The sequence below is a fragment of the Schistocerca gregaria genome, chromosome 3 (genome assembly GCF_023897955.1).
Source record: "Schistocerca gregaria isolate iqSchGreg1 chromosome 3, iqSchGreg1.2, whole genome shotgun sequence".
Taxonomy (NCBI): domain Eukaryota; kingdom Metazoa; phylum Arthropoda; class Insecta; order Orthoptera; family Acrididae; genus Schistocerca; species Schistocerca gregaria.
Window position 1 is genome coordinate 534627993 of NC_064922.1, and position 14588 is coordinate 534642580.

Genomic DNA, 14588 nt, shown 5'->3' on the forward strand with positions numbered 1-14588 from the left:
GCAATTGCAGAGCATTGCCAGGTTTGCCAATCAGTATATATGTAATTCTAGTACTTAGGAAATCAGAATCATTCTTAGCCACAGTAGAGTGTTCTGATAAGTAGAAGAGTCACACTGATTAAACGAGAGCTAATAGGTCTCAGATAATAAGCATTTAGCACAGTAGGCTGAGATGTTGTCATACAAAATTGGGTATTGTCTTATAACTGTGACATTGTTCTTCAGTTTTACAGCATTTTTTCTGTACATAAATCGTTGGCCTCCAGCAAACCATTACTAGTTACAGTATTAACACCAACTACAAGGTTGTCAGTGTCCTTGGAGACGTTTGATGTTCCATAGTCATAATGGATTCTCTGTACTTTTCATTGCATCTGACATTAAGGTTTCTTCCCTTTCCATTTACGGATGGAGTGTGAGAAGAATTACCACTTCTACACCTTTGTGTGAGCCGGTCTTTGCTTAATTTTGTCTCTTTCAAATAGAATATTAATAGTTTCTTGCAAAATGGACAGCATCTTTCTTCGAGTGTGTGGCACTAAAATTTTTGTTTCACTCCTTGACATTCAAATTAACCTTTGGCCACTTGCACCATCCTGTGGTATATATTTAGTGTCTGCCATTAAAGCAAAACTAATACACTTGAGCAGTATTCAAGTACAAGTTGTGTAAGTGTTTTGTATACGTCTCTCTACAATTCCCAGTATACTACAAATGAATTGTAACCTGCTGTTTGCTTTCTTTATACGTGAACATACATGATCCTTACACTTCTAATATATGTACACTGTTACTCCTAAATATTTGTATGAATCTAGTTGACTGACCGACTGACTCTAGTTGTGATTAACATTATTATGAAAAGGACAGTTTGCTACTCACTGTAAAGATGAAACATTGTATTACAGATAGGCTTGATGAAAGGACTGTTATACACAGAGCTTTCAGGTAAAGCCTTCTTCAGAGAAGAAAGCAAGTGCAACCCACATACACATGACCACTATCTCTGGCCAGACTCCAACTGTCACATTGAATGAAAGTGGCATTCTGGAGTCGGGCAGGGAAGGGGGAGAGAGAACAGGGTACGGGTGGGGTGAAAGAAGAGTGGACCATGATAACCAGAAGGTGGCAAGACAAGGCTGACAGACACCACATCTGGATGCTGTGATAGAGGGGAAGGGGGGGGGGGGGGGGGAAGCAGAAAAGGAAAGCAGGAGAGAAGAGGAAAAGACTGGTGGGTGTGATGGCAGAGAGCAGAACAGTATGGATGAGGGGATGTCAATTAGAAGGAGGCAATAGGATGGAGAGGGCAAAATTTGTGGGTCTAGATTGTAAGGACACTCATAGGTTGAGACTGGCATAATTTTGGGAGCAGAGAATGTTTTGTAAGGATTACCCCCATCTGCACTGTTCAGAAATGCTGGTGATGAAGTGGAGGATTCAGGTGGCTTAGATTGTGAAGTGGCCATTGAAGTCAGGGTTGTTACTAATCTTAGCAGCAGCAGCATAGGTATTGAAAGATGGCAAAAGTATTTGATTTTCAAATCTGAAGGATCATTTGGAGGCATAATTCTATTCTGGTTCCAGTTTTGACTGAAAGTGTATGGACATTGATTTTTGTGCCACTGATAGCCTTGACACATGATTACAGTTCCATAAGATTTTGAGACAGGCACCCTGATAAGATATTTTGGTATTGCAATTACTGTAGGCCTCATGCACTGACATTTGGTAGATGAATACTTTTCAGTTATCATCTGCCTATCTGCATATTCTGCTTCTTTTATATGTTTGTACAATATTTGCTGTTTTCTAAGATGCTTCAGTTTATTTTCCCTGTAGTACGGAGATCCTTCCATCTCTTCAACAAATCTGCTAGGAACATCTTTGTAGAGCTTGGTCAGTGGTTTTGATCACTTTCTGAATCAAAGTAGCAAGCGAGGTGATGCACAGGTTAGCACATTGGACTTGCGTTCGGGAGGATTGTGGTTCAAATCCATGTCCGGCCATCCAGATTTAGGTTTTTCTTGGTTCCCTAAATCATGTAAGACAAATGTCAGAAGAATGATTCATGGACAATTTCCTTCACCATCCTTAAACAATCCAAGCTTGTGCTCAGTCTCTAATGACCTCGATTTAAAATCTAATATTCCGCCCTTCCTTTCTTAATTAAATGATTCTAACTCCTGTCTGCAAAAAATATAAAAAAAATAAAAAAAATAAAAAAATAAAAATAAACCACCTCCTTAGCCATTTTTATGGGCATGAAGATTTTCCTACTTGTTTTTTTACCTGATCCCAGGCTGTATGTGAACATCCTGAAACAGGTAAGACCAGTTTTTTTCCAACAAGCATAGTGTATTTCCATCATGGCTAGTGTGCCAGACCATTCTAGGTAATTTCCAGGTAAAACTGTTATAACTGTTTGTAGGTTTTCTCTTGTTGACTGCTTATTATATTAAAGTTTTCTCAGTCAGTTGTGAAATAATTAAAATCTACCTGAAATTTCAGCATGACTTGGAAACATACATACTAAGGAACAAAATTTTCTCTGAAATTATCAATAGTTTCTGCAGCTGACACTGGTGACCAATAGAAGGCTCCAACTACAATTATTTCGTGATTTAATTTGTGTGTAGATCATTTCGCATGCAGACTCAGTTTCCAACATAAGTCATTTAAGACTATTGTGTACTGCCATCTTCAGTTCCTTGAAATATGTCTTCTTGGCAACCACTGAGATTTGCAGTAAAAATTTGCAGTTATAAATTTCTGCCTTTAATCAACTCTTGGTGCTGAGAATTATGTGTGCCCCAAATTTGGGCACTATTTATCATTAATAACTTGATATTTTCATCTATTTGTGGTATTTCATTAGCTCTGATATGAATATCTTGGAGCTATCTACAGCAATGTTTATCCCTTACTGGATGGAGAGTGCCCAATTCTAAAAAAAACTGTTCTATGTATTCCATTCAGAATCAGCTATTCTTGTAGCCACCTCTGTGTGTAATGCACTTCTGATCCATTTGGCAGACACTCAGCCTTGTGGTACAAGTCAGGAAACCACAGTGTCTCTTCTTGCCCTTTTTATACTTTTGAATTTTTGAAAATACTGAGATTCAACATAGTTTTTTAATTTGTGTATCTGACACCATCACACCAGCTACTAATGTTAGCATTGTTGGTAAGTGATGTTCCTCATCTTTAATAAACATTACAAGTAATATTTTATTGAACAAGGTTCATAGTCATGTAGGGCATTTTGAAGAACATCATTTTCACCTTTATCTGCATCTACATCTACATACATACTTCGCAATCCACCATACGGTGTGTGGCGGAGGGTACCTCGTACCACAACTAGTATCTTCTCTCCTTGTTCCACTCCCAAACAGAACAAGGGAAAAATGACTGCCTATATGCCTCTGTACAAGCCCTAATCTGTCTTATCTTATCTTTGTGGTCTTTCCGCGAAATGTAAGTTGGCGGCAGTAAAATTGTACTGCAGTCAGCCTCAAATGCTGGTTCTCTAAATTTCCTCAGCAGCGATTCACGAAACGAATGCCTCCTTTCCTCTAGAGACTCCCACTCAAGTTCCTGAAGCATTTCTGTAACACTCGTGTAATGATCAAACCTACCAGTAACAAACCTAGCAGCCTGCTTCTGAATTGCTTCTATGTCCTCCCTCAATCCGACCTGATAGGGATCCCAAACGCTCGAGCAGTACTCAAGAATAGGTCCCCTTTACAAATGAACCACATCTTCCCAAAATTCTACCAATGAACCTAAGACGACTATCCGCCTTCCCCTCAACTGCCATTACATGCTTGTCCCACTTCATATCGCTCTACAGTGTTACGCCTAAATATTTAATCGACGTGACTGTGCCAAGTGCTACACTACTAATGGAGTATTTAAACATTACAGGATTCTTATTCCTGTTCATCTGCATTAATTTACATTTATCTATATTTAGAGTTAGCTGCCATTCTTTACACCGATCACAAATCCTGTCCAAGTCATCTTGTATCCTCCTACAGTCACTCAATGACGACACCTTCCCGTACACCACAGTATCATCAGCAAACAGCCACACATTACTATTCACCCTATCCAAAAGATCATTTATGTAGATAGAAAACAACAGCAGACCTACCACACTTCCCTGGGGCACTCCAGATGATACCCTCACCTCCGATGAACACTCACCATCGAGGACAACGTGCTGCGTTCCATTACTTAAGAAGTCTTTGAGCCACTCACATATTTGGGAACCAATCCCATATGCTTGTACCCTAGTTAGGAGTCTGCAGTGTGGCACCGAGTCAAACACTTTCCAGAAGTCAAGGAATATGGCATCCGTCTGATACCCTTCATCCATGATTCGCAAGATATCGTGAAAAAAGGGCGAGTTGCGTTCGCAGGAGCGATGCTTTCTAAAGCTGTGCTGATGCATGGACAGCAACTTCTCTGTCTCAAGGAAATTCATTATATTCGAACTGAGAATATGTTCAAGAATCCTGCAAGAAACCGATGTTAAGGATATTGGTCTGTAATGTTGAGGATCCATCCTTCTACCCTTCTTATATACAGGCGCCACGTGCGCTTTTTTCCAATCGCTTGGGACTTTACATTGGGCAAGAGATTTGTGATAAATGCAAGCTAAGTAAGGAGCCAATACAGTGGAGTACTCTCTGTAAAACCGAATTGTAATCCCATCAGAACCTGGTGATTTATTTATTTTCAACCCATTCAGCTGCTTCACAACCCCAGGGACGTCTATCACTATTTCCTCCATACGGGAATCTGTACGAGACTCAAACGGCAGTATGTTTGTACGATCCTCCTCCGTGAAAGGTTTCTCAAATGCTAAATTTAAAATTTCAGCTTTCATTTTGTTGTCTTCTGTTGCCAGGCCAGACTGATCAGTGAGTGACTGGATGGAAGCCTTCGACCCGCTTACCGATTTTACGTAAGAACAGAATTTCCTTGGGTTTTCAGCAAGATCTTTTGCTGAGGTATGACGTTGGTAGTGGTTGAATGCTTGGCGCATCGCTCTTTTTTACAGCAGCATGAATATCTACTTTATTTCACCACTTAACCTATTCTGGCTGTATGATCATTTTCAGATGGAGAATTTCATGCTGATACATATGTTAAAATAGTTAAACATCTTCTTGCATACTTAAACATCCCACACCATAGTCAGTACAGTTCAAGCAGTGAAATGCGACATTTCTGCACCAACTCCACACTCTGACTACACCAGCTCAGTAAGTTGCCATTGTAATATGAATCTGTGTACAGTAATACACTGTTTTTCTGAAAATTAAGCAGAAATTTATTTGGATGTCATTGCTTGAACAGTGTGATTATAAAATAGGCATGAAGTCTTCAACTTGAAAATGACCAAATGGTGAAAGTTGCAGTCATGATACCTGAAATGAAGATGATGATCAAAAGGTGAAAATGTTGTTCTTCAAAACATCAGTGGTAATGTTGGCTAATTGCTGTAAAAATCAGTACAAACTGAAGTATCAGTTCAGCATCTTTTCTGACAGGACAGACTAACAATTGAAGTTAATGTCAAAAGCTAGGTCATGGGATTAATACATATAAACTTTGACCTCACACATAAAAGCTTCAGTTTCACATTATATCAAGAACACTTTTGTCTGACATGTAATTTGTGTGTGTGTGTGTGTGTGTGTGTGTGTGTGTGTGTGTGGGAGGGGAGGGGAGGAGTCAAATTAAATATCAAAATTTCTTTATTCATGTTAGTATCTGGTCAGTGTAGTCATCATAGACTTTGTTCATATGAAATGGAAACATTGTGTCTATCATCTGGACTAGTACAAAGGTAAGAGTGAAGAGTTGTTTTGAGATAATCACTTTCTTCAGGTGTAGCGTTGCTGCAGGCATATGATGATGGATGTGCCCTGAATACTCTTGCGATAAAAAGTGTCAGTAAGTGGTCTCAAAGAATGTAGAGATCTGTTGAAATTAATGTAAATTATTTTGAAAAGGTATTTTTGTTTAAATTCTGGATGATAACAGTCGTCGCTTAAAAGGCGGTACTGAAACGAGAGTCACATCAACAAGACAAAAAAAAAAAAAAAAAAAAAAAAAAAAAAAAAAAAAAAAATGAAATTGTGGAATGATAAATGAGGGATCCAGAGTCTAGACAATATTAGAGTGCTGAAATTATACAGGGTCTTCAAAAACAAATGTCTAATATTTTGAGAGGTGGCAGTACTCATCGGGACAAGAAAAATAAGTGTCTGGAAATGCATATTTTCTGCAATAAACATGCCTTTTCCAGGTGTTCAATATGGCACCCATTCACAACAATGCACCCCTCTGCCCTTCAGCATCAGGAACAATGCACCCTTTGAAGTATACTCGGTTGTTGTTGTACCTGCTGGGACGCATTGAAAACGTGAACTTTTAGTGTCTGTGCACCTTTGATTGGTGTAGTGTAGACCAATTCCTTCAAGTGTCCCCATAACCAAAAGCCTAGGGGATTGATGTCTTGAGAACGAGCAGGCCAAGGTGTGGATGGTAACTGTCAAAAAAGAAATAATATTGTATTTGGTGATTTAACTTGTAATGTTGATATAGCATTTGCAATCTGTTAGTACAATACATTTTGGCTGCTTCTGATCTTGGAGTGCAGCTCTATAAAATCATGAAACTGTCAATGTTATAGGGCTCATTGGGATATGGTCATACCTCTGAGCTAATCAAAGCAAGGCTCTTTAAGGATAAAATAAGTACTGATAGTCAGGAATCAAGGAATGGGGTCCAACAATAAATACATCTGTTAGTCAGTCTCTTATTCAACATAAACATACAAGTAGAGACCCTAACATGATACATAAGGTTTAACATGAGAGAATAATAGAAAAATGTAACAGTGCCAATAGATACAACGAATGCGAATGAGAAGCTTGTCGCCACTGTTGATGGACAAAACCTATGTGATCTATTGTCATTGTGAGTCATTTTATATTGTCTTAAATTGTATGGAAGCATGTGCATAAGGGTACATGTAATTATAAATAGCAGTCAAAGAAGAAATCAGGTGCCAAGTCAGCTCATTAGCAGGTATGGTAGGTAGGAATTGTACTATTGACCAAACTCTCTCTCTCTCTCTCTCTCTCTCTCTCTCTCTCTCTCTCTGTCTCTCTCTCTCTCTCCCCGTGTGTGTGTGTGTGTGTGTGCACACGCGCACATGCAGATAGTTAAATATAACAACTGAGCATAAAAAAGTGCTATACCGAAAGTAATGAGCAACAATTTTCAAGATGTTTCATACTAATGTTTTTAGACAAACTGAGTACATCCTCTTAATATACTTTCTGCCACTATTCAACATAGTCTCCATTTCTTTTTACACATTATTCCCATTGTTCTGCAAGTTTGAAAATACTCTTATGACAGAATTCCATTCTAGGTTCCCAAACACAGTGAGACACTGCTTGCCCAAAATCCTCCATCATCTCTTAGCTTTGGTCTCACACCTATTCCTTATCAGAATCGAAAAGATGGTAGCGGAGTGTGCAAAGCTGTGACTTCAGGCAGGATGTGGAAGAATTTCCCACCCAAATATCCCAACCTCCTCCAACGTGACACGAGCTGTGTGATGATGTGCATTATCCTGTTGCAGATGATCTTCTTTCTAGGTCATTTATCATGTAATGCCCAACAGAACTAAAAAGTGTCTGAATATAGTAGGCAATCTGTATGGTTTACCCAGGTTCAAGAAAATCAATCAGAATTTTTCCTTTTTGCCATCCATGGGGGCAGTTCGAGGGCAACCACTACAGGGCTTATCATGGATACTCGTGTTTCCTATTTGAAATGTTACAACCATCTCTGCTGGTGCCCTTTTAGACTTCTTCATAGGCACATTAAAGTCTGAGGTGAGTTTCAGCAGTGCATTTTCCCCAGTTGGCAAGGAATTCAATAACAGCACACTGTAGAAACAAAACATTAATGTCAGCTTTTTTGGAAGTACTGCCCAGGGCCAAGTGATAGATGATAATGAAGCCACAGCATGGAAAGAGTAAACACACTGGAAAATGACCCAAGCCTTAGCCAGTGCCACAATTTCATCAGTGTAAGAAACGTCATTGTAGACATGTCTGCTTGGCATACTGAACCTCAACACCAGTTATGAATTTACATATGAAATAATCTAATCACCAGTTGTAGTTCTGTAAAGTATCTGCATAGGTGGTTCCAAAATGTCAAACAACTGAGCCACAATTGTCAAATGGGGCTATGTTGCAACACTTCATGATGAAAAGACAAATTATTTTTCTCCCTTGATACTTCATGCTTTTGTACTGATTTAGGATGCAACCTGCTTGACTGATGCCAATAACAGGCTGGACCTAACATCTAGCATATTTCAGGTTTTTGCAAACTGAAGGATAATTTGAAAATTTATCGTTGCAATGCAAGGAGGAACGATTCATGCTAAACACTTGGGCACTCAGCAGCTAAAAAAAAGTCATAGAAAAGGTTTAACAACAATTGTGAGGTGGTGGAGGGATAGTTTCCCAAACTGTGGCAATGATAATCTTGAAAAATAAAGTTCTCTTCTTAAAAAGTAAAATATTTCTTATTCCATTAATTTCTGGAATTGCAGCAGGATGACGTCGACTTCTTGCCACAATATTGCAGCTTACAACCATTCAACATTGTCAATTTGCTCAAAATATTTGCTGATGAATAAAAAATAGGTTGAGGAAAGACCATGACGAAACAGTGCTGTTATATCGACTTTGAACTTACTGCTGATGAGTGGCAACAAATCGTTGAATCATACCCTAGTGAAGAGTGAGATGACATTAAAGCTTACTAGTAAGTTCAACTTCCTGAGTCAAAGCAACTTTAGTTTATTAATAAAGTCAACAGAGCTTCAAATATGATGCTAGCACTTCGCCACAAAAGGTCTCAGTAAAGACACAGGATGTCGAAGTTGTATGTCACAACACCACACAATAAGACATAATTGAAGACCTTTGTGTATCTTTGGAAGACCATGTAACTTCAATTGAACAGAGCTGTGAGGTCTTAATCTCAGCTTCTTGCAGAATGGAAGAAGAATTCAGCAATGCTGATGTTTTTCTTTTTCTCTATCTGTAGTGTCTTTATAAATCTTATGGAACATTGATTCACTCATCAAGCTGTAAATATTGTGGTCTTAGACCTCATGTGGAAACAGCACAGTGGTGTTTCCACTTATCCATGATGTGAGGATCTTCTCATAGCTTGCATAACACAGCCCTTGGGCATCTCTGTACAAATTTTTGGTACAAAGTTACTGATGTGAACTAGCAGTCTCCAATGCAAAACACTCACCTGAAGGTGGCTGAATGGTTGTCAGCTGAAACATTGTGGCATGAACTCGATGTCATCTAGCTGCAATCCCAAAACTTTTTGGACTTTTTGGAAAACTCTTTACCCTGGGAAAATTTCAAGAATCACAAAATATTTCTGTTTACAACTGGCCCTAGTAAATAACATGCTGAAAATGTCAGTCTGTGTAAGCCACTGTAACATTGGATGCTGCCTGGTGACATTGCAGGCAGTTTAGGTGATAACAAAGGTATGTAAGCAGAGCAGGCACAGATGGGGGTCACCGTAGCAAAAATATGGGCTGCAAATGGGAAAATACACTGAGATAAATGACTCTGACAAATGTCAGATTATTAATATGCAGAGCCTGTGAACGATATCTCAAAAAAAGTGAAGCTGGTCAAATATTCACGTGCAGCTGTAATGAGCACCTATAGAAAGAGATTGAAGGACATTGAAACCACTAAATGGTTTGACATCCATGACTCTTCACAGAACATGGGGTTTGCAGGCTTATCTGCTCTGTAAAGTAGGGTAGAGGGTGATCTGTGCCATCTCTGCGGAAAGAGCAAATTGCTGGTGCACGCGTGAGTGTTTCAGACCACATCGTTCGTTATACTTTAGTGAAAATGGAGTTCCACGGTTGAATGTCCCTATGTGTTCACATGTTGACACAACAACATTGTCAATTACAATTGCAATGGGCATGGGACCATTGGAATTCAACTGTTGATCTATGGAAACATATTGACTCATTGAGTAAAACACATTTTCGCTACATTAGGTTGACGATCGTCTCCACAAATGCTGTCATCGTGGTGAATGGAGTCTCAAAATGTGCAATGCACCACAGTAACAGGCTGGTGGGAGCAGTATTGTGCTGTAGGAGACATTTTCCTGCACTTGCATGGGATCTATGGTAGTAATCGAAGACACACTGACAGCTGCAAACTACCTGCATCTCTTCATGCTTTATGTCTTTTTTGGTGACGATGTCATCTTTCATCAGTATAATTGTCTGTGTCTAGGGCCAGAATTGTGTTACAGTGGTTTGATGAGCATTATAGTGAACTCATGTTGATGTCTTGGTGACCTAATTCGCCTGATGTAAATCCTATGTAACCCATCTGAGTCGCTACTGGCCCTTAGTGTGTACGCTAATCAGCAGGCCATTGTTTACACAATTTACATGACTTGTGCATAGGCATCTAATGCCACTTACCTCCACAAACCTACCAACAAACTGTCAGATCCCTGATATGCAGTATCAGTGATGTTCGTTCCCAAGACAGACAGACAAGCTATTAAGCAGGTGGTCACAGTCTTTTGGCTTTTCAGTGTATATATGCCACAGCACCATGAAAGAAACAAAGAAGTTCAACAATGAAAGTAATTATTTATATGTGCTTTTTTCTTCTAGGCACGCTCCGATTCAGCACTCAGTTCACGTGATTCTTCTGTCAGTAGTCTGAAAAATTGTTGGGACATTCTGAAGTGCGAGAATAAGACATTTTTGACACTAGTCACATCTGCTTTTCCATGTTCAAAGGTAAAATGTAAAAGTTTTCTATTTCTTATATTTTTCTACTAACTTGATTTTAAATATGCTTGGCAATTTAACTTTTTGTTTCTCTAGGATCAAGATGCGTTATTGAATGAACTCAGGCATAGTGGTTTCTTTGATGTATTTGAATGTTCTGGAGGACAGTGGGGTTGTTTTCTATGCAACCATCCAGAGAGAGCAGTGGGTTTCCTTCAAGACAGCCAGCCAGTTATTGAAGGACAGTTGAAAGAAAAGAAAGGTCGCTGGAAAATTTTCAGAAGGTGGAGGACGCGATATTTCACACTTTCTGGAGCACATCTTTCCTACAAAGGCTCGGTATGCAGTTATATTTAAATGACTTGCTTGCTTATGAGATTAGACTTAAATTTATTTCTTCTTGAAGTGGATATTGCTGTGAGGTAGATGATTATTGTGATAACAAACAACAAATTAAACACAGTTTGCTGTTTCAGCCATTGTACATTTATTAAATAACACATTGCATTTTCTGTATCCTAATTACTCTGGAAACTTAAAAACAAGTTGATTTTTTGTGTAGGAATTCAAAACTTTCACTATTGGTGCTAAAAACAGTGAGATGTTAAAGCTGCAAATTTTTACAAGGACTCAGCACAGTCAAAATTTTTTCGTTTTAGAGAATGTGATATCTGTCATGTCAGCCACCTCGCTATTAATTAAACTGTAACTGTACGTTATCATAAGCATCATTTTATAGCACTATTTGCAGATTCTTATGAACAATGCATAAGTATAAATTGTTTTTGACTGTATATTATAATAATGTTAATCCATGGATGAAACATATAAACAAAAATGAGTATAGACAACACCTTAGCTGCAAATGATGGCACTCTATCAGACATTATTGTACAGAGAATATCACTGATTTTCAAGCCGTCATTCTTTTTTTTAGTTCAAGTGCTCTCGTACAGACACCCAAAAACACCCAGCCACAGCCACAGTGACACACAGTAGCTTAAAGACAGGATTTCTTCTCCACTGACTGTCACGTACTTATGTATGTGCCTCATAAAAATAAGCAATATGTTAGGTAATGTCCAAAAACTAATCATAATCGCAGGAGAGGGAAAGAAAAGAGAAGAGATGAGGATTTACTTTAACTGGCTGTGCCAAGACACTCTTCCAGCCCCCACCCCTCTCCCAAAAAAATTGTGCTGTCTATATAGGAAAGTATGCTTTGCTGCTACAAGTGTATTCGGTTATCAAACAGAAGTAAAAGATATCAATACTATGAAAAGGATAGTTGCTACTCAGCATCTGCGCTCTATGGTGAGTAGCAAATATCCTTATAATATTGTCATTATTCCATCCTGGAATTTCCTTTGTTTGATTTTTCGTAAGAAAAATATGTGTTAGGCTCATGACGTGTGTTATGTTTGCAGATGCATTGTGAGCTGAGTATAGTCTTCTGCTAACTTTTGCAATATAACATCACAAAAATGCCATTTGAACACTATCTCACAGTGTAGAATCTGTGAACATCTTGAAGCAAGTCTGACTCAGACCACTGTCTCATTATCGTAGAGTTTTCCACACATTGTTATTTCAAGTCATCGGCATCAATTTCAAGGTAGAGAAAGCATTTGTTGTAGGCTAGCGTAAGGTCAATCAAAAGTACTTCTCCACATTAGGATCAATATCTGACCTTAGCTGCATAGTGGGTTGTAATGCTGATTCCAAGAAAATTGTATTTAGTTTGCTATTACTTAAGAAATTGCAGTTTCCCTGTCAGAGTATGTATCACATGCTCAGAGCAATTGATTTGTACACCAGACATCAAGCGGTGTGTCTATTGCCCACAATATTGTAGAGGTGGGCCCCTTTGTTGTGATCAGTATCCTTGAGATTGGATCCAGAATGAAGGAATGTATTCCTCGCAGATGAGTCTCACTTCAGTTCTAGTGTACAACAAAATTCTTTCTTTTTTTTCCCAAATTTATGTAGGTGGAAAGTATTAGGTTGGTGCAGAAGTTTGCAGCATTTTTGCTTCGCATGTTGGTATTTGGGTGGCCATGGGTTTATTTATTGCATGTGTTTTTTGTTTGTGGGTCACTGTGCTATTTGAATTTATGTATTGTCATTTGGAGATAGTGAGTGGAGCTGTGGACGCCAGAAAGTGGAGTGCCTAGCGGAGAAATCAAAACATTTCTGATATATTTTTCTGTTTGAGTTCAGTACAGGGATGACAGCAGTGGAGGCAGCCAGAAATATTTGCGTTGTGCATGGTGTGATGCCATTGAACAGAGCATGGCAAGGAAATGGGTTTCTCAATTTAAGGAAGATCGTTCTGACATTAGTGACTCTCCATGTTCAGGATGACCTTTGCGGTTTGATGAAGATCGTTTACATGCATTAATCGACAATGATCCAAATCAGTGAACTCGAGAAAAAACAGATGTGATAAATTGTGACCATTCCACCATCGTGTGACATTTACATGCAGTGGGGGAGGTTCAAAAATCAGGTGTATGGCTATCGCATACTCTTAAGCCAGAATCACAGAAACCAGTGGCTGGCTATATGTGCTTCTCGCTAGCTCATTATAAATTGGCTCGTGAACAATAGCGACCATTCCTGTCCAGTATCTTTACTGGTGATGGAAAATGGCAGCAACTCTCCATACAAAGACCTTCATTCATCCACAAAATATAATGTTACACATCTGGTGGAACAGCTGCAGTGTTATGTACAATGAATTGCTTCCTGAGGGTTAACCTTCAATGCTGACATTTATTGTCAACAGCTGAGACGTCTTGCAGATACAGTCAAAGAACAATAACCAGGAAGACTGCATGAAGTGAGACTATTCCATGATAATAATGCCCACCTGCATTTTGCTAGATGGTCCAAAAACACCACACAGGAATTCGGTTGGGGTGTCATTCCACACCCACCTTTTTTGCATGAACCTGCGCCCTCAGATTTTCAGTTTTTCCACACACTATCAAACATTGTTCAAGGAACTTCCTTTCCAGATGAAAATGCATTCCGAACATGGCTCGACAATTTCTTTTCTTAAAAACCATGTGATTTCTACAGCTGCAGAATCGAAAAGTTACCCCTGCTTTTGCAGACTCAGGTAAATAGTGAAGGAGAATGTATTACTGATGACTAAAGTCACTGTTATGAGTATCCGTTGTGTTTATTAAAATAATGGAAAAACACTATGAACTTTTATTCACTAACCTAGTATGTCGTAGTAGAACCTCAGTGGCATAGTGGAAAGATGCCGGTTGGTAACTGTGGTGGCTTATTGTGGGGAGGCACCATGTAGTATGATCATATGAATTTTCATTGATTGTTGAAGGAATACTAAAAATGTCCAGAGGCCCAGAGATAAGGGCTGAATGAACCTGTGCAACTTTCCAGAGGTGCAGTGGGTCATACTTTCTCTTCATGAATTGTAATATCTGTCCATGTCAAACTGCTGGATGGATTTTTCTTAAGTGAAGATGTGGAGTGGCCAGTAAGGGCTTTGTATCTGAAATGTACAAAGCATATCTGAGATGCATTAGAGAGACAAACTGCAGCCACCACATATCCTCTTTCAGGGCTTTTGTGCAGCTGTTTCTCAAGAATGGGAATGAATGTCAATAAAAATTTTAAGTTGCAACTTTGAACAACTGTTTTG

The 14588-nt window shown here is 38.9% G+C and overlaps 1 protein-coding gene across 3 annotated transcripts in view; it reads left to right on the plus strand.

Moving 5' to 3' along the window:
- The window catches only part of LOC126356257 (protein melted), a 235378-nt gene that overhangs the window by 178879 nt on the left and 41911 nt on the right, over positions 1-14588 (plus strand). For 2 of the 3 annotated variants that reach the window (XM_050007089.1, XM_050007093.1), the window contains 2 exons: positions 10793-10921; positions 11009-11251. The exons of the other annotated variant lie outside the window; for it this stretch is intronic. In XM_050007089.1, coding sequence (XP_049863046.1) covers positions 10793-10921; positions 11009-11251 — 372 coding nt within the window. The remainder of the gene's footprint in view (positions 1-10792; positions 10922-11008; positions 11252-14588) is intronic. 3 annotated transcript variants of the gene reach the window in all.